Source organism: Corvus hawaiiensis, chromosome 3 (assembly GCF_020740725.1).
Source record: "Corvus hawaiiensis isolate bCorHaw1 chromosome 3, bCorHaw1.pri.cur, whole genome shotgun sequence".
NCBI classification, from domain to species: domain Eukaryota; kingdom Metazoa; phylum Chordata; class Aves; order Passeriformes; family Corvidae; genus Corvus; species Corvus hawaiiensis.
Genome location: NC_063215.1, coordinates 2,662,040 through 2,688,710, shown reverse-complemented (window position 1 = coordinate 2,688,710; position 26,671 = coordinate 2,662,040). Strand labels below are relative to the sequence as shown.

The window sequence follows — 26,671 nt, the reverse complement described above, 5'->3', positions numbered from 1 at the left end:
GAGCTGGATTATGAGGTCACAGGATGGGGAGCATTAGAAGATTTCCATTAAAGAATCACCCTCACCCTTGAAATGTGGTTTTTTCCCTCATTGTAGAAACAAGGACACATTTCTTCATCCTAATGAGCAATAGATGCAGCTCCAGCAGCTGAGTGATGCTGCACAGACAACAGGAGAGTCTCAAGATCATTTAAATCATCCTTTGAAATCCATGGGGTTCTGCTGTAGATGGGAAAGCTGCAGGAACAATGCCCCAAGTACATTCACCCTGTCCCTTGATCCAAACAAGCAGCCACACCATCAAATAAATAATCCACCATTAGGAAGAGTGTCTTGAGGAGGTTTTGCAGGAGAGGGAGCTGTGGAATGAAATCCAGCTGTGTTTTGCAGCAGGTGGAAGGCTCAGCGTTTACAACCCTGCATGACATTTTATTCTGCTGTTTTATTGGTGCATCTAAAACAATCCAAGGAGGAGGAAAATTCACTGCAACTTGGCTGTCTCTACACAAGCAACTTCTGGGTTTTGCAGATCTTTTTAAGCAATCACAGGATGGGTCAGGTTGGAAGGGAGCACAGTGGGGTCATCTGGTCCAGCTTCCTGCTCCAGCAGGGGCATCCCAGAGCACAGGGCACAGGATTGTGTCCAGATGAGCCTGGAATAACCTCAGTGAGGGAGATGGGAATAAACCCAGTGAGGGAGACTCCACTGGGCAGTAAGAGGGATCTCTTCTAAGTAACTACTGCTCTTCCAGAGTCGTCCCTGTGAATCCAATTAAAGGATTAAAGGATCTTTCTGGAAGAGGGGTGTGAAAATCCTGTCTTGGTGAGGTGGAGTCAGAAATTCAACTGGCTCAGGCTCTCCCCTGACCTTACAGAGACCCAAATACAAAGAACTTGCTGTTAACAGGAAGACACATGGATAGACTGAGTAATAATCCCAGGAGAGGAATTCCTAACTGATAGTTTTCTTGTTCAAGTGCTTCTTTTAGAATCAGAGAGTCCCAGAATGGTTTAGTTTGGAAGGGACCTTAAAGCTCATCCAGTTCCATGGGCAGGGAAACCTCCCACTATCCTAGGTTGCTCCAAGCCCCATCCAACCTGGCCTTTTATTGCCATTCACACGGGTTGGAGGGAGAAAAAGTGATCTGCACCTCCCTTTTCCCATCCTACCCATCAGATTGGGATGCCAGCACCAACAAATGCCAGGGATTATCATCAGAGCTGTGTTTGTGCACTATTCCAGTGCAGGTCTAATAGCAAAAATCAGGATGTGTAGGCTTTCTGTTCCTTCACAGCACAGATGGCACCAGCCTGAGCTTTCACCACATAAGCCCAACACTTGCAATCACAGCCTTGTGGAAAATCTAGGGCAATTTAAAAAGAATGGAAGTTCCCAGGCTTGATAGGAATGTTACAGAGTTCCTCAGGAATGCTTCTAAGTGCTCTGCTTAACAAGCTTTTGCAATTTTCCAATTAAATCCTCTTGCTTTCTATGAAGTTTTACAAATCGTGTACAACGAGCAGTGACAGAACCAACACCCATCACAAACACCAGAAATCTGATCTGATCATGACACAGGAAATACAAAAAAACCAAAAGAAGCTTCTTTTGTTCAAAAAATATTTAAACAGCATGGACTGCATCAGTATCAGACTGCACCAGAACTCTCTGACCCTGCCTGCTGTAAGAAATTCAGAGAAGAATCTACATCCATCTCAACCTTAGAGCTCAAAAGGTTAAAATCATTTTCCACTTGCTCCAAAAGAAAATTATAAAACAATCACTCATTCCACCAGTCCAAGAATTTGTTTATGTTCCCAAAATCCACAGAGAAGGAGATACTGACAGAAAAGCAACACTGGATTGGAAGAACTCTGAAGAGAAGTTGAATAAATCATGTTGGAAACTGAAGGGTGGCACCCACAAACCATTTCTTCTCTTCTGCCATCAAACTATACCAACATTAATTCCACAGGAAAGCTGACACTCGCCAAGATTTTTTGCAATCATCAATTGAAAAGATCATTTTTGGAGTATTAAATTAATGTGTATCAAGGAGTGATTTAATATTTACTTCAGCATCACAGATAGAGAAACATTTAATAGAACATAATACATTTCCTAAGGCACTTTGGACAATCTTGTTCATGTTAGTAGAGAAATACACCCTTTGTAAACAACTCAGTTATATCAAAACAGCACTAGGAAATTTTTCATTCTCTGTAGCAATAAATTTTAATAATAATTGTCATAGAAATCCACTTTTTTTCTTCTGAAGTAAATCCCAAAGGCTTGCCTTAAGAACTAACATCAGCACATCCTGAAATAAGAGCTCTGACAATTCCCAGTTTTGGGTAAAGTCCAGATCTTGGCTGGAAAAGGGTGATTTTGATCTATTTTAGGATGTTTATTACTTCCATAAATTAATTTCTCTGGAGAAACAACTTTTCAAGTCTTCAAAAAGGGCTCAAAGAGTGACATTTTCATAGAAAAGAGACAGATACAGTGAAATTAAACTTCTCTTTTCCAGCTGGCCACTTTTCCAGCTCTGATGGCTCCCGACAGGAATTCCACAGGACTATTGACAAGGTCGAGTACAAACCAGCAGGTTTGGTTCGGGGCATGTAAATGATAACAACTCTCCAAGTCCAATAGATCCCAAACAGTTGGAGTTCCTGGCATGGCTTAAAGTGTGGAGAATAATGGACTATCTTCAGAATTTTGTTTCAACTAATGAATGATCTTAGAGGAATTATCATACATAAAAAGCTATTATTTTGGAACTTTTAGGGAACAAAATACAGGATTTACATTTTCTCTTTGTGTAACTAAGAAAAAAAACATTTTTAGTGTATTTCTTTATATGGAAATTACATATAAAGGGCATCTCCCAAAAAGCCCAGTGGCTTTAGCTGGTGGCAGTGATTGAAAAATGGCAGGAGCAGCCCAGATTCTGAAACTGGAAGGAAGGAGTCAGGCTGAAATTAAGAAATTTGGAATTCAGGAACACCACAGAGCTTTGAGCTTTTATTTTCAAACTGATGCCTTACCAAACAGAGCCATCTGTGTTCCCTCTGGGAAAGGTTCAACCATTCTGTTTCCATTGACATGATGTTTATCTAGAAGGAGAAAAAAAAAAAAAAAAAAAACAAGTTAAAATGTGATGGAGTATTTGCTTTGCATAAAATCAATTGTTTATTTCTCACAGATCCATTGAAACCTGAACAATTCCCACAGGCAGGGACACCTTCCACTAGCCCAGGTTGCTCCAAGCCCCGTTCAACCTGGCCTTAGACACTTCCAGGGATCCAGGGGCAGCCACAGCTTCTCTGGGCACCCTGGGCCAGGGCTTCCCCACCCTCACAGGCAAGAATTTCTTCCCAATATCCCACCTAACCCTGCCCTCTTGTAGTCCCAAATCTTTTCACTGCCATCCCTACATCCATTTTTTGCTATTAAGACACATTTTAAACAGTGGTGGCAAGAAACAAAACTGCCTGAATTCAAAATACAACTTTCTGTTCACAAAATATTTTCCGGGGAGAAAATGCAGATGTTTTCTCAGTGCATGCATTATTTGAATTCCTTTAGTCCTGGTGCTGGTGAGGAACAAACCAGGTCAGATAGGGAATGTGGGCTCACTTGTATATTCTCTGAAGACAGTATTTCTCATTAGCAGGGAGGCACATTCCTAATCCCAGCTGGCAACCAACATTTACCAACAGTCAGTGAGAAGGGAAAATCAGGGTTATCTGCAAGTGGAGCAAGAGGTGCCACGAGTCAATCGGTGGCATTTAGGAAAATTGAATGTCCTGTGCCTCCAGAGAGGGGCTTTGGGAAGGAAATTGTTGGGAAGCTCCAGAGTGGGAGTAACATGACCAAGGTTTCAACCTCGTTAGCTGTAGCTGGTATTCCCAACATGATCTACAACCACAGGAGAGGAGTAAACAGGCAGAAAAATTATGGAACATCTTGTAAGATCAAATAAACTAACCCTGCCCTCGCCCTGATAGCTGCCTTCATTTACAGAGTGAGTGACATCCATGATGTATGAAGCAGTTATCATTTCAAATGGCCAGGCTTTCAATATATTAAAATTAAAATTAAACTTTCAGAGGTGAGATGGGCTTGAATGAAAGTAATATTTTCAGAGTTCTCAAGTTGTCTCCAAATGTCTTCACACTTTCGTTTTGAAGATCTCAGCCAGATAAAATGATTCATTTTCTTGTCATTCATACTTCGGCTCACTATTTTTTCCAGTATTTCCTGCACAGATGCACTAAATAGTAAAAAATAAACCACCCCCACCCTCCCACCCCCTCCACCCCCAAATTTAAAAGGACCTTAACAAAATACACATTCAACCTTAGGAAGAAAGTAACAACACCCAAATAACAACGTGTAAGTAACAACAACTCTCCCCAAGGAGAATCAAAGAATGTCCCAGTTTTGGGCTTTTTACTGAACAGTTTTCCATTTGAAAATATTTTAATTCTCACCTACAAATTGGATTGACTAACTCCAGAAAATCAGGAATACCTTGGCCCCATGGAATTAGAAATAAATAGGACTATCCCTGTAACTTGCCAACAGAAAGAATAAATTACTTTCCCAAGCTCATTGTCATTCCAGAGACAAGGGCTTGCAGTAAGTAGGATAAAACCTGGTCTTGCAGAGCCATGGAGACATTTCCAGTGAGCACTGGGCTGGCTGTGAGTTCACTTCATTTCCTGGGGCTGAAAACAGCACATTCCACCCAAATACTGTCAATCTACGGGGTCAATCCATCAATGGATGCGGAAAAGCTGAATTAGAAGGACATGGATCATCAAGTCCCAGACTGGTTTGCTTGGAAGGGACCTTAAAGTTCATCCAGTGCCACCCGCTGCCATGGGCAGGGACACCTTGAACTATCCAGGCCTGGAACACTTCCAGGGATGTCTCTGTATCATTTTTTTTAATCTCCTTGGTCCTCAGAGCTCCAAAGCTAAGCCATTTGTTAAGGAATAGATTCTCACTTTTGTTTTATTGACATTCAAGCTGACAGAATTTTCACGAACATAAATTCATGAACGACAACCTCTCAAAACTTCCAAATGCTGCTCCATCATCAACTGCCAAAACTCTCTAAATTTTCCAAACTAAGCCTGAGAGATTCCTGTGACACACTTTGCTTCCTGCTGAACAGAACCAGTAGGAGCTGAAAGCAACACAGATCCTGGAGGACTTGACATTCAACTTCAGCTTCAGGCAAAGTCTGCTTCAGACAGGTGCAGTGCCTGCCTTGTGCTCCTTAGATTCTCTGAATTTTAACAAGAAATAATCCTTCACAGATCCAAAATGTATGGAAAGATAATCAAAAGTTGCTAAACAGGTCCTCAATGTTTCTTAGGCAGTTTTTACTCAGTTTTTACACCTATCATTTGATAGTTTCTAACGTGGTCCTACAACAGCCCTTGGCTAAAGAGTCATTGATTTCAGGTACAGTTCTGTCCACACAAGGATTATCCCACAACCATGGAATGGTTTGGGAAGGAACCTTAAATACCATCTAACCATCTAAAAAATCCCACCCCCTGACACAGGCAGGGACACCTCCCACTATCCCAGGATGCTCCGAACCCCATCCAACCTGGCCTTGGACACTGCCAGGGATCCAGGGGCAGCCACAGCTTCTCTGGGCAACCTGGGCCAGGGCCTCACCACCCTCACAGCCAACAATTCCTTCCCAATATCCCATCCATCCCTGCCCTCTGGCACTGGGAAGCCATTCCCTGTGTCCTGTCCCTCCATGCCTTGTCCCAAGTCCCTCTCCAGCTCTCCTGAAGCCCCTTTAGGCTCTGGAAGGGGCTCTGAGGTCTCCTTGGATCCTTCTCTTCTCCAGGTGAACACCCCCAGCTCTCCCAGCCTGGCTCCAGAGCAGAGGGGCTCCAGCCCTTGGAGCATCTCCGTGGCCTCCTCTGGACTCTCTCCAGCAGCTCCACATCCTTCTGCTGTTGGATCCCAGTGCTGGAGGCAGCTCTGCAGGTGGGGTCTCATGACTCCGAGTAGAACCATCTCTCTCCCTGCTGCCCTCACCATGTGTCTGTATCTGCACCAGTAAACCACTCAAACTGGCAAGTCTTATCTACGAACTGTCTGAGAGTTAATTAGACCAGATGAAATCATGTTTGAGCCTATCCCAGCAATTTATCAGCGTGGACAATCGAGTTCCAATGCCTGGACCTGTTCTCTGGCACATTTTAATTTGTTAGGATACATTTCATTTATACTCACAGTAACGTGGGTTGATGGTATCACACCCATAATAGATAAATTTAACAATGAAATATGTTCAAATGAGAAAGTTCTGTAAAAAAATATTTCCTTTCAAACCAGCCTGACTTAGGTTCCAAACAGATTTACAAGCCCAGAAGAAATTTTAAAAACTCAGGGTTAAGATTCCCTCAGTCATTTAATGAACATCACTTCTCTTTTTGTGGACCCAAATGAAGATGCTTAAAAAAGGTTTGGCTTTTCAGAGAATGCTGATCTAGCAGTGAATGAAAATCAGGAATTCTCTGGTCTCAAAATATTCAATCTCAAGCCATCACAGCAAAGATTTGAGAACATTTAAATTCTATTAATAAGAGATTCATATGTTCTTCATATTTGTCTTTTGAGTTTTTTAAGCCATTAGAGAATATTTAGATTACATATCCAAACTTGTTTTATCAGAGCAGCCAGAAAGTTATTATTTTTAAATGAAAACTGAGATTCTTGCATAATCAAATTAATCCAGGAGTAGGGGTCATATTTATACGCAAGGACTGTTAATTTTCCATGGTAAGTACAGCCAGGAATTGAATTGAAAATAGCTGATTAACCAATTACCAGGAGCCTACTCCATCTCCTAAAGCACAGCCACGATGGGGACGGGGGAGAGGAGGAAAAGGGATAAGCAGGGATGGGAACATCCCAAAGCAAATCAGCTGCTGCTTGAAGGACCCCTTTCCCCTTTCTTTTTGGCCTTTTCTTCCATTTTTCCTACATTTCCCATCACACCACCATGGTGGAGGATTTTGGCTACTGAGGGGTTGGGAATCTGGGAGAAAAAACAGATTGGGGAATATAAGAATTTTTTACAACAGTTATAAAAGGAGCTCTCAGGTTATTATTTCCAAAAGCTGAATATAAGGCATAATATAAGTCCTAAGAATTACAAGATGGCCACCAAAGAAAGCCCATGGTGGGATTTGAGGGATTTTCCTGTGCAGGACATGATGATCCTTGTGGGTCCTTGCCAGGATATTCTGTGACTCCGTGGTTTTATGAAACTTTCAGTCAGCTGTGCAGGGCATGTACAGATAACATTTAGTGTAGTTTCCATATTCATTTTAAATAAAAGTTTGGAGGCAATGAAGGGGCATAAAACTTGGGCTGTGTGACAAAGATTCCTTTCATCTAAATAATGAGGGGTGGAGAAAAATGCTCAGCATTGAATAAGCAAGTTATTTAAATGCCTCCTAAATTGTAGATGTGAGAGGAGGAAGTCATCCCCAGTCACAACTCCACCTCTCTGCAGCAAAATAATGAAAAATAGGATGGTAGTTGCCATTGGAAAACTCAGAACACGGGGACAGACTGGTGGCATTTCACTGTAACCCACAGCTGGGATTTCAAAAGTCACAGAAGGACCAAGTTTAACTTCAGTGTCGGGTTTGTACCCTCCAGAAAGATCATAGCACAATGAATCAGGGAATCCCAGAGTGGTTTGGGATGGAAGGGACCTTAAAGTCCATCCCATCCCACCCCCTGCCATGGGCAGGGACACCTCCACTAGCCCAGGTGGCTCCAAGCCCCATCCAGCCTGGCCTTGGACACTGCCAGGGATCCAGGGGCAGCCACAGCTTCTCTGGGCAACCTGGGCCAGGGCCTCCCCACCCTCACAGCCAACAATTCCTTCCCAATATCCCATCCATCCCTGCCCTCTGGCACTGGGAAGCCATTCCCTGTGTCCTGTCCCTCCATCCCTTGTCTCAAGTCCTCTCCAGCTCTCCTGGAGCCCCTTTAGGCCCTGGAAGGGGCTCTGAGCTCTCCCTGGATCCTTCTCTCCTCCAGGTGTCCTCATGGACCCAGTGTGGGAAGGGACCTTAAAGCTCATCCAGTTCCAACCCCAACACATTCCACTATCCCAGGGTGCTCCAAGCCCCGTCCAACCTGGCCTTGGACACTTCCAGGGATGGGAATGGTACAATGAGAAGACCTCAATATACAGAACATAACTGAAGACCAGTGGGTTTCTTACCTTGCCAACAAGAAATTATCTCATTTTTATTTTCAGTGAAAGACTGCAACATGCAGAGGGAAAAAAATGGCAGAAGTTTGGCAGTGCAGTGTCACCATTTAAATTGTAGTGAGGATAAAAGTCCAAAAGTGTCACCAAGGAGGACAAACCCTATAGTAAAGATTACTAAAGTAGCAAAAGTAAGGAATTCACTGCCCTTGAGTTTAAGTTCAACACAGGAAAACTCAGTTCCATGGAACCAAAATCAGCCTTACTGACTAGTATTTACTAAACAAATACTTCCTTTTTAATGTAACCATTTAACCTTTAATTTAACCAGCACATGTCAGCAGAGGCTGAACCAGACACTGTTCACTTTTCCAAACAGCCGTGTCCAGTGATATCCAGGAGCTGGATTCCATGATGCTGGTGGGATCCAGCTCAGGATATTGGGATTCTCTGATCCTTTACAGAGCCTACACTGAAGTCTAAAGGCAGCACTGAATTTATTAACAGTGAATTAACTCTACTAAAACACACCCTTCCATTAGGCTGCGTTAACACATTAACACACTGCTATTAACACATTACAGGAACAAATGTGTTCTTGCCATTTCCAAATAGAAATCTTACTCGACAGCCTCAAAACAAAACTCTGTTTCAGTGTATTTCCATATTAACTGATGAGAACTTCATTATATTTCATTCACCTGCTTTAGAAAACAGGGATCTGACCTTGGTTCGTGCTTGTGCCTGAGTAAATGAACTGATTCTAGAAACTTCTGGGCTCCAGAATTTCTGTTCACTTTTCACTTATGAAAGCCCCAACTGGCCAGTACTTCTGTAAAACAAGTCATTCAATTATAGGCCTAAATACCTTCAAGCCTGATTTTTTAAACCTAAGGATGTTTATTTATTTTTTCACTGTTTCATAACCCTAGAGATATTTTCCTCAAGAAAGAGTTTAGTTCTCTGAAAAGGTACCTGATGGGTGTGCCAAGAGGAGTTACACGTTTCATGTACCAAAATTATGCCATAAATGACGATTTGGTAAATTGTACAAGGATAGGATTGAACCAAATCCTCACTTATTCATTCACCTCATTTATATCCATCCCCTCTCCCAACTTCTCCTGGACACCAGAAAATGCTTTTGAGGTGGTTTCACAATGATCTGAAAAGGACAGAGGGAAAGTTTGGCTGTTGAAGAGGAAGATTGTAGGAAGTGCTGCTGAAGGAATAGAAATTACCTGCTAAATGCCCCTTTTCCAATCTAAACTAAGACCCCCCCATTTCTCCTTGTTCCTGAAAGTGGAATTAGGATTTCAAATTTTGGGATTTTAAAAACTACTCAATGGAAAAAATCAGGAAAGCAGAGCTTCACTGGGGCTTAGAGGACTAAAGAGAGGCACACAAGGGAGAGGGCTGCTCTCCTTGAGCAGGATGAGATTTTTAATTTATGGCAGAACTCCATCCATAAATCCTTCCTAGCTGGTGATGAAAGATACACTCTTCTTTCTTTTCAGGTCTAGTTCAATCAGCAGAACTGTCAGTTCTAAAAGCTCCTGTGCAATAAGAAAACCTCCTGTCATTGTAGATGAACCCTCAAGTGCTACAGTTCAAATCCCTTTGTGTCCCAAAGGACATTCTCAGCACAGGGACATCGATCCCCAATCCTGGTCATTTATGTCTCTGCCTCTGACGAGTCATTTGGATCCTCAGCACTGGCAAAGAGATGGTGAACAGGATCTGCTGGGTTTCTTTCACCTCTCGCTCCTCCAGTTCCATCCTCCATCAGGAGAGATCAGCTGTCAGCTCAGGATCAATTAAAAGGAGAGGTGGTTACGTCACAGTAATTCAACAATTTGAATTTTGAATTATTTGAAGGATTTAGCCCACAACTATTTATAGTGTTGTGGTGATGTCCTCACATGATGGATCCCAGCTATTATTAAAAAAACCCTGATATCACACAATGGAATCCAATAATCACAAATGTTGTTGAAAAATATGTAAGTTTATTTATCAAAACAGCTCAGGAAGGGAAGAGTGGCAGCAGAAACTAACTTGGAAATGTATTCTGGGGATGATGTCTCCCAAAGTGACACACTGGGCTCGCTGCATCCAGGCCATCAAACAGATTGGGACACAGGAACTGACCGATGGCACGGAGTGTGATGTGTCCCAGAACAGAGTGCCAGCTCAGCCTCCAAAACACACGAGCTCCTCAAAAAACAGAGGTGCTGCTTAATGAACAAAGGCCAGAGATCAAGCACTGGGTTTGTTCTGCAGTTCCTACTGGGAAACGGATCAGGAGCGACACGAAAAGAAGGTTTTGGAATGAAAATTAATAAATTTCTTAGAAGACGGTGGTGGAGGTGCAGAGGAGGAGAAACCGTGATTGTGAAAGTCCCAATCCCCTGGGGCAGAGGTGCATACTGGGAGTGGGGAGTGGATTCATGGAAGCTGGGACAGAGAACTTGGGCTGTGGGAGTAAAATGTGAGGATTAAGGATATATTTGGGGTATGAATAGAGGAAAGTATCCTAGAAAGTACAGTAACAGACTTACTGCTGTCCAGGAGACAAGGTCACAAGCCATGGAGCAGCTGAGGGAGCTGGGAAAGGGGCTCAGCCTGGAGAAAAGGAGGCTCAGGGATCTTCTGGCTCTGCACAACTCCCTGACAGGAGGGGGCAGCCAGGGGGGTCGGGGTCTGCTCCCGGGGAACAGGGACAGGAGGAGAGGGAACGGCCTCAAGCTGTGCCAAGGGAGAGTCAGGTTGGATATTCGGAAAAATTCCTTCATGGAAAGGGTGGTCAAGCATTGGAACAGCTGCCCAGGGCAGTGGTGGATTCCCATCCCTGAAGGGATTGAAAAGCTGTGTGGATGTGGCACTTGGGGACATGGGTCAGCAGTGGCCTTGGCAGTGCTGGGAATGGTTGGACTCAGTGATCTCCAAGGGCTTTTCCAACCCAAGTAATTCTGGGATTGTGAGATTATGTGACTTTCCCACACACAAAGCATATGAGGCCCAGATAAAGGTGACCCATTACAGCCTGACTGTGCCCATATGTTCTGCTTGATCTGTTCTCTGACTCTGTAGGTGTTGAATTTTGGAGGTTTGGGGTACAAAATCTAAGGCAAAATTAAGTATTTTAAAACTTGGATCCTGGCGCTTGGCTTTCATCATCCACACTGGATATCTACATCTGAGTATTCAGCCTTGGATCCTCCTGTACTCTGGAAAGAACCAGACACTTGTGTGGTGATTCATCTGACATATTGTCTTCTTCAGGATAAAACCAGTCATATTTAAAAATGTCACTTTCTGAGCATTGATTATAAGGAAAGTAGCAACAAACTTGGATGAATTCCACCTCTAACCCTGCAGTAATATCACAGAGATTTAGGATCTATTCAGGGGAAGGATTAGATGTACCCGTGTGTACACAAGTATTTATTAAAATACTGCCTTGACACCAATGGAGATTATGGGTTATGAACCAGAACAAATGTTAACAGTAAAATACATGATCAAAACAGCAAAGGGAACAATGGCAGGGGAAAATAATGACACCAAGCTAAAGGAATCTATGATTGTGTAAGGATCCTGTCTAGAAGAGCTGGCAGATCAGAAAGATAACATAGACAGATATATGAGATACACAAAGTAACCAACTCTTGTGGTATTTTGGGGCTGTCACAGCATTTCACTTCCCAAAAACCTAATTCATGGAGTTCTGTCATGATGTAACGAGCAGTTCTCATTTTTAAAACTTACTCTTTTTAACCTCCCAGAGAAGCTGTGGCTGCCCCATCCCTGGATGTGTGTAAGGCCAGTTTGGATGGGTAACACGAAAGAAAATAATAAAAATAGACACCTTCCACTATCCCAGGTTGCTCCAAGCCCTGTCCAGCCTGGCCTTGGACACTTCCAGAGATGGGAAGACTACAACTTCCTGAAATATAAAATAGAAAGGAAAATAGAAGAGCCTGAAAGCTGGAGCAGAGCCTGGCATTGAGTTTTCCCCGTAATACGGACAATCCAGGCCATCTCTGCCATTCCTGCTTTTCATGAAGCCTCTTGTTAGCATAGGAATTGAATGAAGATGATAAAATACAACTGGATTCACTTCATAATTACAGACAACACCTCTCAAAACCCCACTTGAAACCCTTATCTTAACCAGCTTGGGTAAGAATGGCATCAGACAGGCTGGAAAACCAAGAGATCCAAACAAAGGACGGCGTTAAACAGAGCGTGAGGGAGCAGGGAGGAGATGTCCAGTGGGGTGTGGCGAGCAGGGTTGTTAAGCCTGGGTTTATTTAGCAGCTTTATTAATGATCCCAACGAAGGGGTGAAAAGCACATGAATAAAACATGCCCTGGATGCTCATCTGGGACATGGTGTGTGCACCGTGAAAAATGGGAAGCAGGACAAAGCTCTGGGCAGGAATTCCGCGATGGAGCACGGAGAGAGGCAAAGCAGCTCCAGTAACACTCTGATCTCCTGCTATGGAATACGACCTTGCACCCCCTAATTCTTGAGGAAAATACTGTCTAAAAGGGCAGGAACCATCTGAGGGAAGGCCTGAAGATTCACGGGAGAAATAAACTTTTATAAACTCTGGAAAGCCGCGGGCTGGGGTCTGATCTCTGCTGGTCGGTGCATTCCTGGCACTGCTCAGTTCAACATCTCCTCACTTGGGAATCGGCACCAGAAGTGCTGAATTCTAGGGAAGGTTCTGCAAGGCAAAACACTGCAGACTTAAAAAATCCCCCCAACTGCTTTTAATCACATTGTTTATTTACATTTTCATTTCACAAGTTAATATTTACATAAATAACCTCCTAAGTGTGACTTTGGATTTAGGCTGCTCCCTTTTTGAGGGCTCCACCTGAGAGCAGTTAAGCCTCGTGCCACGCAACACTGACGAGTTGTTATTGATTTTTATGTCCATGGCTTCTCAAAATGAGACTCAATAATTTTTGCTGGACATTCACACACATGTTCAAAGTGGAAAAAACCCTTTGAAACTCGTGGCTGGCCACGAATTTGTCAACAAAGAGCAGAGCTGTGTTGTTTCAAGTCTTTAATTACATACGTGGCGGTTGGAACTGGATGATCTTCAAAGTTCTTTCCAGCCCAAACCATTCTAGGATTCTACAGTTCTATCATATCAAAACTGTACAACATCCCAGAAAGGTATTTGTGGGCAGATTATACCAATAAGGCAATGCCAGGTTCAATACACAATATCACCGGTAAAACATCTCTTGATTCATAAGACCCTTATTCCAAAGGGTTTGTCCAACTCCCTCTCCAGCTACTTGGAAAAATGTGTTTACTGGGCTAATAAAACCCAACAGAGGGAATTCAAGAGTCACTCTCTATTAATGAGTTAACATCACTCAGTCACCTACAATTTAATTTTTCTGAGGCCCTGAGATTTTAATTTGGGTAATACTTCTATTAATTACAATGTCTAATAACAATGTCAAATTCAGACATCTGTTAAAAACATGTAATGTTAATTTATTGGAAAATCTCCAGCAGTGCTCAATTAAAATGTTCCCCAGTTAAGTCAATGCATATGATTTGTCATGAAAAGCAAAATGGGATACTGTTAATAAAAATAACAGCAAATTCAAAACAGTAAGTTTTGAGTTGCAGATTGACCAAATTCAAGACGCAGAAAGAAGAATTTTGGGAATCGGGATAATCTCACATTGGCTTGGGAGCCTTGCTCTAAATTAGCACCTACGGGAAATATTTCATGGAATCATGGAATGGATTGGGTTAAAAGGGACATTAAAGCTCATCCAGCCCCACCCCCTGCCATAGGCAGGGACACCTCCCACTATCCCAGGCTGCTCCAAGCCCTGTACAACCTGGACACTTCCAGGGATCCAGGGGCAACCACAGCTTCTCTGGGCAACCTGGGCCAGGGCCTCACCACCCTCACAGGGAACAATTCCTTCCCAATATCCCATCTATCCCAGCCCTCTGGCAGTGGGAAGCCATTGCCTGTGTCCTGTCCCTCCAGACCCTTGTCAAAATTCCCTCTCCACCTTTCTTTTAGGCTCCCTCCAAGTACTGGAAGGGGCTGCAATTATGTCACCCCAAACCTTCTCTTTTCCAGGCTGAACAATCCCAATTCCCTCAACCAGTTTTACACTGCACATTGCAAGAAATATTTATTAACCTTCACTTATCGGATTTTTTCCTGCTGTAATTTCAGTTTCCCATCACAAGACATTTTTCTTGTTCCTTTAAATATTTGGATTCACTGAGGCCTGTATTTGCCAGGGTGGGTTTTGCTATTTTTAAATAATTCCTGAACTTCACAGCAGAATTAAACTGAGATGTGAAACACCCAGCGCTTTCCATCAGAACGCTGTCATCCCCTTATCACTCCCGTGCCTCCCCACACATCCCCACCGCTCCATCCATCTGGATTTAAGAATCCACGAATCCACAGCAGCGACGCCCAGCCCGGTTTTAGCGACACATCCCAATTCCCACAGTCCCTGAAAGCCCAGCTGACGTTCCCTTTTGCCTCGTGGAGCCGTCGGGAGCAGCGTGTGGCTGGTGATAGAGTATCTCCCTCACACACATTCCCACTCCGCGGCAGATTATCCGCCCGGAGGTTGCACCAGGCTCCCGTCAGCTGTCACTCCATGGATGAGCGGGAACGCTCCAGTGCCTCGTCCCCCCTGGCCCTGCTGACAGTGATAAATGACCAGCCCCAATGCTCAGCTGAGCCTCCCAATCTGCTCCAGCCTTTTTCCTGGTGATTTTCCCCCCTCGACACAGCGAAGGGAATCCGGGAGAGCCAAGCTGGGCTTTGTTGAGAAAAAGGGAATTGTGATTTTACTGCTTGAAGCAGCTCAGAAGCTGATGGCAAAATAAAGGTGAGTGTTACCAACCACTGGTTTGGGTTTGTGTGGCCAGGTTTGGTCACACAACCCAAACCATTCCATAATTCCACGATTCCATGAAGATTCCAGAGCCTTTCCCCATGTCCAGCAGAGCCAATGTATGTACGGAGCCAGTGGTGCCTGGGCCAGGGGAGGAGTGGCCAAATGAACACAACATTTGTTAAAGACGTGATTTGTCATCACCAATGCAGCACCTAATTTCACTTTAATTTTCCAGGGAATCCAGTATTTCCAATGAATTTTACTCCTGTGAGGAAGAAAACAACCTCATGAAGCCCAGTAAGGGTTGACTAGGGTATGATATGGAGTGGTTGGGGAAGGGATTCTAATAAAAAACATTTCTGAAGTCAAATGGGAAGTAGTTACCCCAATCTAAAAATTTGCTACAGCTTCATCATGAACAGCTGACACAGCTTAAGGCTGACATTCTATTTCTCAGTGATGAGAAATGCAAAATAAAATGTATCATAAGTGACAAATGTCTTTTTTTTTTCACTTTTATCTTAAGCCAAATAAATCACCCCACAATTTAAGGCTCAAACTCTGCTTCTTTACTGAAGTTGTGACCATCGAACACCAAACCTCTACAAAACTGCATCTATGGCATCCATCCTGAAGGGCTGGCTCACAGAAAACTCCCAGTTCCCATTTTGTACTTTCCAAAGCGTGTGAGTGATTTAGGATGGGATGCAAAAGTGGGTTTGAATGAAGGAGGATGAGTTTGGCTGCTCAGCAAACCTCAGTAAGTGACACAAGTTCTCAGAGGGTGCCAGGGTTTGGCAGGGAACCACAGAATCATGCAGTTGGATCCATAGAACATCCTGAGTGGGAAGGGACCCACCAGGATTATGAATTCCAGCTCCTGGCCCTGCACAGACACCCCAACAATCCCACCCTGTGCATCCCTGAGAGTGCTGTCCGAACTCTCCTTGAGCTCTGGCAGCCTTGGAGCTGTGAGAAGAGAGCAATTCAGACTTTCTAAAATCAGGTTTCAGCTTTGAACTCCCTTCTGAACAAGGTTTTCTCCCACTCTCTGCATCTCCATCGACTGTGGAACAAGGAACATGGGAGATTTTAGCTCCCTCATGCTAAAATTAGCTTCTTTATGCTCATTTCTATGAATAGCCCCACAAATCGAAACACATTTCAGCTGAAAATGAGAATTTATTCGGAAAATCACCAAAATGAACATTTCAACTCATTATGGCAAGAGAGATAAACAAATAAAGCATGGAGTGTTGTAGGCTGGAAATTCTAAACATGATTCATCTCATCCTAAAGCCAATCAGCTAAAATATTCCAATCATTCCTTGAGGACCTTTAACCTGTTGTGATGTGAGGGAGCCAGGGGTGACTGGCCTGGGGTGAGATTGGCCAAGTGAATCCAACATTTTTTATTATTTGTAAAGAAGTGATATGTCATCTCCAATGCAGCACCTAATTTCATTTTAGTTTTCCAGGAAATCCACTATTTCCAATGAATTTCACTCCTCTGAGGAAGAAAACAACCTCATGAAGCCCAGTAAAGGCTAACTGTGTTATGATGGCAGCGTTAGTTGAACCCCAACATTTATTATTTTAGTAGAAAAAATTCCATAAATAACAGCGAATCCACTTTCCTCACATAACAGAAATCCAACCTTTCTCTCAATGAAGAAATATAAAGTACTTGTACCCAAATCCACAGCACATTCCTTTTTTCCTTAAAGTTTCCTCTTTTTATTAACAAATAAAGTGCCTTGTTTAGAAGTTTAACATTTTTCCCAGTTTTCTTTTGCTCTGAACAATCTTAATAACAGAATTTAAATCTTCAGATCTATCATACACTGAAACTACTGACAAACTGAGCTAATGCTTGTGGTTTCATGCCAGCCAAAGCAGATTTTTGGGACATAAAAGAGATGTAGGGGTTTTTAACAACTTTTTCCTTCCTAAAATGACAAAACTAATGATGGTTTTAGTCCTTTAATGTGTCTTGATTTATGAGAAATAAACATAACGAAGTGCCCTGAGTTTTTAAAACCTATTTAACAGAAAACCACAACAGTCCTACAATATTTTTACCCTTCTATTGCTGAAATAGTGTCACAAATGGGATTCCAATTTTGCACTGATTTTTCTTGCCTCAGCTGCAGCCTCTGATGCTACAGAATCAACCCACAACGATTCAACAGCTCCCATTGAACTGATGGCAGACTTTCCTTAGAGCTCAGCACTTAATATTGTGGGATCTTTCCAAAAACTGGCTCCTGGGTATTACTTCAACTGGTATTCAAGGAGAATAATCGGATTTTACCAGGGTTGGTGCACATTTAATCACATAACCTGGAGAACTTCCCTCATGATGAGGTTCAAGTTTTTTTCTAAGAAGCTACAACTTCTCACAAATGATCCACGTGCCAAATTTTGTATCAAGCAACTCACAGAAAGATCTGAGCCTGGAAGTTATGGTTCCGAGTTTGTGGTATTTTTGAATTTAAACTGATTTTGGAAATAAGTTATCTTTGTAGAAATGTAGATGGAATAGGGTTGGGCTGCTGCCAAAATTCAGACTACAAGCTTTGCCTGCTCCCGACTATCAAAGATTCAGGGGAGATGCTCACAGATGAAAGGCTCTAAATGACATTTCCAAAGCTCCAAAATAATGAGTTAATTGGTGAAAAAAACCCTATAATTAAGTTTCTCTGACCTTCTCATATTAAAACATTTCCAATAATTATGTTTTTCTCAACACTTTATAATATGTCTCAAAGTAAGATAATGTTTATCGCTCTAGATCCATAAAACACTCCAGACCCAATTTAACAAGCAGTGAGGGAATAATGAAAATATAATTGCTGTCTTTATTAAAGTTACTGCTGAAATTTCCCTGGTATTTGAAAATCAGCAATCTAAATTGTGCATTCAATATAAATATATATAGAGAGATGGTGATTTACCAGGTAGGGTAATGTAAGTTAAAAAAACAATTATGAGTCAGAAATTACAAGGGATCTTAAGGCTCATCCTGTGCCACCCCTGCCACGAGCAGAGACACCTTCCACTATCCCAGGTTGCTCCAAGCCCATCCTTGGGGGCTTTTGAAGGAGCTCACTTGAAGGCAAAGTTTCTCTTCCAAATGAAAAAAGTATCCAAGGCTCTTTCAGGAAAACCACTTCAAATTCTGTTTACTGCAGCCATGGGATTCTGGAAGCAGTTACTGCGAAGTGTTAGAATAGCAGCATAAAAATGGGAACTTGAGGAGAATGACAGGCTCTTTGTTTCTGAAAGAACCAGGCTGAGCTTTTTGTGCCACTGATGCTCAAAAGCGTATTTCATATTTCAGGGGAAGACCACAGAAACAGAGTCTCCAAACCAAGCTCTATGGCAAAACACAAAGCATCCTTCTAATCTTCCCTATTTTTTTGAATCCTTCTGATCTCAAGATTCTTTCTGAGCTCAGGGTCATGTCTCCATGAACGTTCTACATTATCCTGTAGAGTGGAGCACCACGTTCCCAATTCGCCGTGTCAGTTAAATCAAATAATTATTGTTACTATTGTTATTTTATTTAGCAATGCAGCCACAGAACTTTTAATAAAGGACTTTTTGTGATGATGAATGAGAAAATTACTTTGGGGGATAATAAAGGAAGCCAGGTCTATGCCTGCAATGATACATGAAAGTTTAAAGAGTGGAAGAAAAAGCAAAACATCATATTTATCGGAAGGAAAAAATAAAGAAAATTTAAAATTTAATTGGTCACTTTATACAGGTTTTGTTCCCTTAAACCTCCCCAACAATGGCAGGTAAAAAAGTTTAAAAAGATCTCAGCCCAAAACACCAGGAGTTCTGAAACAACTTGGAGCAATACCATTCATGTAATTAATTTTAAACCTTCCTATACCAATATTTTAACTTCCTTCATAGAAAACAAAAATTATTAATTCAGACACTTGCCTTTCAGACTCTAAAATTTCTGCATTAAACACAGCTTTTCATTATTCCCGATCTAATAAGTCCTATTCTCATCTGGGCTATTAGCAACTCAATAAGTAATTACCATCCACCTTAGGCTGTTCCAGTCCATTAGACCAGTGCTGATGACTCAGGGGAGGCACAAAATGAGGAGCACAGGGCTCACGAAGGAACAGAAAGTGAGCAGAGGAAATGCTGCAGCTGGAACTCCTCCCCATGGCTGGGTTTACTGAGAAACACTCAAATGAAATAAAATAAAATTGGTATGATCGAATGTAGACTGAATTTGTAAGGCCTTGCACAGATAAATATAAAAGCTGTTCTCTCTGATGTTGTAGAGGAGTATGAGAGCAGGAATTCATCCCTGATCTAAGCATAAGGAATTTATTCCTAAGAGACACTATTGGCAGCAAATGGCACCGATTCATCTCCATACAGCACAGGCTCTGCTCCCCCACTGAAGGCCAAGAGTTACCCCACAGATTCAAACAGGTTTGGAAGTTAAATTAATCCTGATCATTTTCTCACCCAGACCAACAATTCCAACCTTCCAGTACCTGAAGGGAGCCAACAAGAAAGATGCAGAGGGAATTTCTACAACAGCCTGGAAGGACAGGACAAGGGAGAATGGCTTCAAAGTGAAAGACAGTAGGTTAATATGGGATATTGGGAAGAAATTCCTCCCCGTGAGGGTGGTGAGGCCCTGGCACTGTGGCTGCCCCATCCCTGGAAGTGTCCAAGGCCGGGCTGGATGGGGCTTGGAGCAACCAGAGAATCACAGAATTGCTGAGATTGGAAAAGCCCTCTAAGGTCATTGAGTCCAACCACTATCCCAGCCCTGCCAAGGCCATCACTAAACCCACAGAATCACAGAATTATAGAATCATTTTGGTTGGAAAAGGCCTCTGAGATTATCAAGTCCAAACCATTGAAGGTCAAAGGTCAATTGCCTTTTCTCAGTGATCAAGGGAATCTCTAAGAAAGCAGAGGAAATTCACTTAAAATCCTGTTAGGCAAAGGAAGGAGCAGCAAGCTGGATTTCTCCACTGAGAGCATCCATGTCCCAAAACTCTTGGGTAAAGGTCAGCTTTTTCTTGCTTTATGTCCCAAATGGATACCCTTGGGTTTAAATCCCCGCCCCTAAGAGCCACACCCACACAACTCTTAAATCCCTGCAGGGATGGGGGCTCCAGCACTGCCCTGGGCAGCTGAACCCTTTCCATGAAGAAATTGTTCCCAATATCCAACCTAAACCTCCCCTGACGCAACTTGAGGCCATTTCCTCTTGTCACAGATTGAGAGGGGAGGTTCCAAGTGGATGTAGGGAGGACTGTGAGGATGAAGCACTGGAACACTTTGCACAGAGAGATTGTCTGTCCCTGCTTTGACCCGAGACCTCCCATGGTCCCTCCAGCCTGAGTCAGTCGTGTTCCTACCAGATGATTTGTCCTTCTGAAAAGAGAAATTTTAGGAAATGATTGAGGGTCCACCTCTGTCAGGACAAACAGATTTATAGGCAACATCAAGTGTCCAAATAAAACCACTTGGTAATGAACTTCACACAGCGTTTTCAATCCCAGCTCTTAAATTAAAGATTGCCTGACACAGCCTGTCCAGGGCTTGTGACTCACGGATTTGTTCCTCACTGGTGTTTATACAAATGAATTAAAATTGCATAACTGTCAACAAAACATTTAGAGAGGATTGAGATGGTTCTGCTGACCAGGGTAACAGCATCATAAACACTTCTGGGTAAGTGCCCACAATTAAAGGGACATCCAAATGTTGAAATAGATGCAAAGAGATCTCAAATGTCCACAATTAAACGGACATCCGAATACTGAAATAGACATGTAGAGTTCCCAAATGCAGGAAAAAGTATGGCCTGGTTTGCGTGAAGGCTGTTTGTCATTGTGCAGATAATTTTACATTTGATTTCTCTACTCAGGATGGCTCGTTAGTTTAAGTAAAACAAATGCTTAACATTCATTTTATTGAACTCTGTCTCGTCAAATCAAAATCAGAGTTAGGGCAAAAATGCTTTCGCTGTAGTTTTCTGGAACTTTCCAATTCAATCTCAAGTTCACCACAGCAATTAAGGACAGGGTATTTTTAATATCAATATTTACTGCTAAACATGAATGAGAAGATTTCTAACAGATTCATCAAAACAATCCTTTGACCATTTGGCCATCTCCATTATATTCCCATTTTACAGACAGAAACCGACGGAATTTCACAGGATCAGTCACAGCCACTTCAACAGCCTCGCGGATGACACACACTAGAAAATTTTTAATGAGCTGATCTGTAAGGAAAAATGTCTTTATTAAGATGTGTTGTTCCTCTCTCAGTGGCTAAATGATTGTTTCCAGAAGCAATAATCAGCTACTGATATGAAGGCACCCAGTTAATTAGCAAAGGGTTGTACTATTCGAAAGCTGCATTATTCAGTCAACCATAGGAAACAGTTTTATTTTACAATATTATTAAATGCAGCTTTTGAAATTGTTTAGCTGGTAATGCAATTCTTGAAACATGATTTTCACTAGAAAAATATCTCTGTTGGTTAATAACTGCAAAAGAAAACAGGCAGAGCAAGGCAGCCCTGTTGTTGTGCAACAGGATTATTTCTTTTTATTGCTTTTCATCTTTTAATTATTGTAGTAGAGACTACAATAATCTCTAATAAACAATTATATAAAATTCTTGGACAGTGAACTGAGAATCAAAATGCAATTAAATTGCTTTCCTTGTTGTATTTCATGCAGAAAGTGGTGGATAAAATCTTAATATATGACTTTTTGGAACTCCAGCAAATCACTAAAATGTGGATTTTAGGTGTCAAAGATTGGGAATGAAACTCAGTTCAATAACATAGAGAGAATGTTCACACAAAGACAAGGGACTGCTTTGTTTGTTTGCTCAAAAAATAAATCCAGATCAACTGAACAGCAGGTAAAGAAGGTCTGTAAATTTAAATTATGACATTTATCCAATCATAGAATCCCAGAATGGTTTGGGCTGAAAGGGAACTTAAAGCTCATCCAGTGCCACCCTCTGCCATGGGCAGGGACACCTCCCACTAGCCCAGGATGCTCCAAGCCCCACCCACCCTGGCCTTGGACACTTCCAGGGATCCAGGGGCAGCCACAGCTTCTCTGGCTTCGTAACCAGTGGGACTTTAAAACTGAAAGACTGAGGAATTATTTCTACAACTTCCCCTTCTTATTTTTCTTTTCTGTTTTTCCCTGAGAAAACAGGAAAAGAAAATTCCTGGTCTTTGCCTCAGTTTGCTGCTTCAAACTTATTTTCCTCAAAGCTGCAAGCAAAGGTCAGTTGGAACAAGTTGAACAAGTAAAAAACTAAATCACATAAATGGTTGGGACCTTTGCCCAAAGGTCTTTCCTAAATGACACTCCCATGGAAGATGCAGTTCCAAAGAAACCTCTAACAAGTCTCTTTCCATGAACAGTGAAGTGCTGTAAAGGACAAAGGTCCTGTTCTAAAAAAATTAGCCAAAAAAAAAAAAAAACCAAACAGGTAAAGGAACAGTTCATACCCAGGCTGGAGAAAATGCTCAGCAGCAGAAAGAAAAAGAAGGTGTGAAAAGGGGAGTTTGTCTCTTTGATCTCCTGTGAAGTTATTTGGGAATTGCCTAAGGAAAAGTAACAATAATCATGGAATCATGTCATCCCATAATGGTTTAGGTGGGAAGGGACCTTAAAGACCATCCAGTTCCACCCCCTGCCATGGGCAGGGACACCTTCCACTATCCCAAGTTGCTCCAAGCTCCATCCAACCTGGCCTGGAACATTCCCAGGGATGGAGCAGCCACACTTCTCTGGAAAAACCATTCCAGGTCTGTAATGGAAGGTTCTGGACTGGAGCTCACCAGTAGTAAATGAACTCTGTAAGGGGAGATGCAAAGGTACAAAAATAAATCACCAGGACACAAATAGATCATTGATTTCACCACTGCAGTGAGTGACAGCAAAAAAGGGAGCATTAAAAAGGCAGAAGTGAAAAGTAATCCGAATCTCCTAAGAAAAGGGGGCTGGCAGTGAGACTGACACATTCTGAAATGTCACAGTTCAACACCAGCTTACTGGCGAGTGGAAAAGGAGCACAATATGAAAGATGAGCCTGGAGACAGATTACAAGAGCCCCATCTTCTTCCCTCCTCCCTCTTCATCCAGTCCAGATATTTTATATGAATCGCACTAAAAGAAATACATGCAAAGATAAAGGAAGGGTAAGAAAAGATTCTCATCGAGAAGTGAGGATGAGGAAACTTTTATTTATTGACTGTAAATTTGGGCTAAGGAAGCAGCACTTTCAACCACAGCACTTCCAGGCACTAATAAGGATCAATAATGACAAAATGACACTTTGATTACAGCCAACCGAGAGGAGAAAAGATTTGACACAGTTCATGGCAGCAGGAAAAAGTAGGGACTGGAAAAATGCCAAGCCATTTAATTTAGAGCTTGATTAGGCCACCTTCCCCTTACGCCCTTCCACAAACAGCAGAGCAAGATAAGGGGCAAAGCACTCCTTGAACTGGAAGAGGGGGACTTGATTTATTTTCAAAATCTGGGACATTTCCAAATCTGAAGTAGGCTGTCAGCTTGTTGATAAGTTACAGAACACGACAAGCAGTATTTAGTTTGGGAACTGTTCTCCAAAATCTCTCCCTCCTTTTCACCAGCCCTGCTTCACCCAGGCATGCAAGGGCTGTAAGGAGTTTTTTAGGGCCATCACCTCAGTTGTCAGCCAAAAGAGTGGCTCAAAAGCAATTAAAGGCATTCTCAGAAGCCTCCAAGTGTTTTGAATTTGCTTCTATTTAGGGTTTTCTTTGGAAAAACAACTCGATTGATTGTTTGCTTATCACCTCGAGCACATTCAGTGAGTGCTGAACAAGCTCTCCTCATGCAGGAGAAAAAGGGAGAACTACTGGAAAACTCTTACTCATCCTGCTCCTCTCCAAGAGACCAGGAACAGGCACAAAACCTTTGGAAAGACACGCTGGCAGATGGAAGACAGCAAGTGGCAAGAAACAGAGTTAAATTACTTGCTGCACTCTTCTCCAGTGTTAATTCAGAATTTGGGAGAGCTGCTCAGTGGCTCTGGGCCAAAATAAGCATCAGCAAAAATCCCACCCTGCTGTAGGAGTGACTCAAAGGAGGCAAGAGGTTCACACTGTTGGTACCTATATTTATAAATGTATATTAAATGTAGTAAAAGAAGAAAAAAAAATTTAAAAAGCAAGGAAGTTACTGAGTTACCCTGCACACTGGAAACATTCAGGCACTTAAATACAGCCGATGTTATTTTAGAGGCCTAAGGTCTCTGAGACACCTGCACAAAACTGAGCAAGAGTGAGAGATTTACAGTGATGTTGTGGTTATTACAGTTCATGGAACACATATGGAATTCTGCATTCCCAGGAAGAAAAGGAACAGCCACTAGAAAGAGGGAAGGCTTATTGGAGAATAGTGGCGTAAAGAGACACTATTAAAAACACCAATTTAATAATATTCAAGCTCAAGAATCACAGAATCATAAAATGATTTTGGTTGGAAGGTTAAAGCTCATCCCATTCCATCCCCTGCCATAGGCAGGGACACCTTCCACTATTCCAGGGTGCTCCAAGCCCCATCCAACCTGGCCTTGGACACTTCCAGGGATGAGGCAGCCACAGCTTCTCTGGGCACCCTGGGCCAGGGCCTCACCATCCTCACAGCCAAGAATTCCTTCCCATTATCCAATTTAAATCTCCCCTCTTTTAGTTTAAAGAAGATGACCATGAATGGCAAGTCCTCTTTAGAAAGGAAAGATTCATGAAGTTGGTGGATAAAAAGGAACATGGTGTCATCCAGACTGATTAGTTAGCAGACCATTGCATTACATTCATTTATTAACAGAGTTTTTCCTTTATTAAACACAGCAGAATATTTTTCACAGCCATCAAATGGAATCCATCACCCTTCCCAAGGAAAAGTCCACAAGTAGAGTTTGGACTGATGAACAAGGAGGGAACAGGATGGACAGATCGTGGAGTAAATGAATATACGGGGAATGGACAGGGGTCCAATTACCACAAATAAATCCCATTTTCACCAGCCAGGGAATAAAAGGAGGTAGGTGAAGAAATCCCTCCAACCTCTCCTCACACTCACCAGGAAAAATGCTGCACCAGGAATGGTTTGTGCCCTGAGCCCTCGCGATCCATAACAGATCCACCACGGCCCAGGTCAGGGGGAAAGCTCCAAACCAGAGCCATTAATATTTGTGCTTGATTAGTGATTTTGATGTTCAAATCAGTACTAAATGTTAATGACTTAATCAGCAACGGAAAGAGATATAATTTGAATTAGTGCTGGATCTTGACAAGGAAAAAAATTTAATACAGGGAAATGAAGTGACTCAAGTAAAGAAGTCACAGTCGTTACAATCGAGGACATAAACTGTGGGAATTCTAAAGGTGCTGAAGTCAGATTTGTACGATTTGGATTCTGCCCTTGAATGTGTCACGAGCTTCCTGAACTGGGACAGGCAAATCACTCTAGTTGAACACTTGAAGCTGGAGATTATCTTTCAGAAGTGAGACAAAAGACCTAAAAAGCAGAGGGCAAGACTTCCAAAAGAAGGCTGACTCAGAAATGGAAATCAATGAGCAGCAAACCCAAGGCCTGACCCTGTGAATTGAACCAAATCCCTGCTCCAGTCCAACTGAACTCCGTTATAGGACACATAAAATCGTATCGTGGAGTGGTTTGGGTTAGAATGGACCTTAAAGCTCATCCTGTTCCAACCCCCTGCCATGGGCAGGGACACCTTCCACTAGCCCAGGGTGCTCCAAGCACTTTCCAACCTGGCTTGGAACATTTCCAGGGATCCAGGGGCAGCCACAGCTTCTCTGGGAAACCTGGGCCAGGGCCTCACCACCCTCACAGCCAACAATTCCTTCCCAATATCCCATCCAAATCTCCCCTTTTCCAGTTTAAAGCCATTCCCCCTCGTCCTGTCCCTCCATCCCTTGGCCCAAGTCCCTCTCCAGCTCTCCTGGAGCCCCTTTAGGCACTGGAAGGGGTTCTGAGCTCTCCCTGGATCCTTCTCTTCTCCAGGTGAACACCCCCAGCTCTCCCAGCCTGGCTCCATGTAATTGATGTACAAAACAAATTCCAGCCAAACTCATTTATATCATTACAAATCTCCAGACAGTAATTAGTGATGGAGAAAAACGCTCACCACAGGTACCACTCTGCATTATTTTACAATGTGTGACACATTAATGCCTGAGCTCTCCCTGGGTGAAGGACACAGAAGAACAAAGGGGCTCCTGGGGGCCACAGTCCCCCTCGTTAGTGCTGCTCTGTGTTTGGGCATCCTGCACTAGAGCCGATCCCAAAACATTCCTGTGGAAAGCTGGGCTGAGATTCTGGCAGGATGAAAACCCTGGGATCTGCTCTATTTCTGCTTAAGCAGCACTTGCTGTGCAGG

The 26,671-nt window shown here is 42.7% G+C and overlaps 1 protein-coding gene across 3 annotated transcripts in view; it reads right to left on the bottom strand.

Annotated features, from left to right (window-relative positions):
• Nucleotides 1-26,671, bottom strand: part of MSRA (methionine sulfoxide reductase A) — a 237,953-nt gene that overhangs the window by 146,573 nt on the left and 64,709 nt on the right. For all 3 annotated transcript variants that reach the window (XM_048296828.1, XM_048296826.1, XM_048296827.1), the window contains exon 2: nucleotides 3,052-3,120. In XM_048296828.1, the coding sequence (XP_048152785.1) occupies nucleotides 3,052-3,094 (43 nt within the window). In that variant the 5' untranslated portion in view covers nucleotides 3,095-3,120. The remainder of the gene's footprint in view (nucleotides 1-3,051; nucleotides 3,121-26,671) is intronic.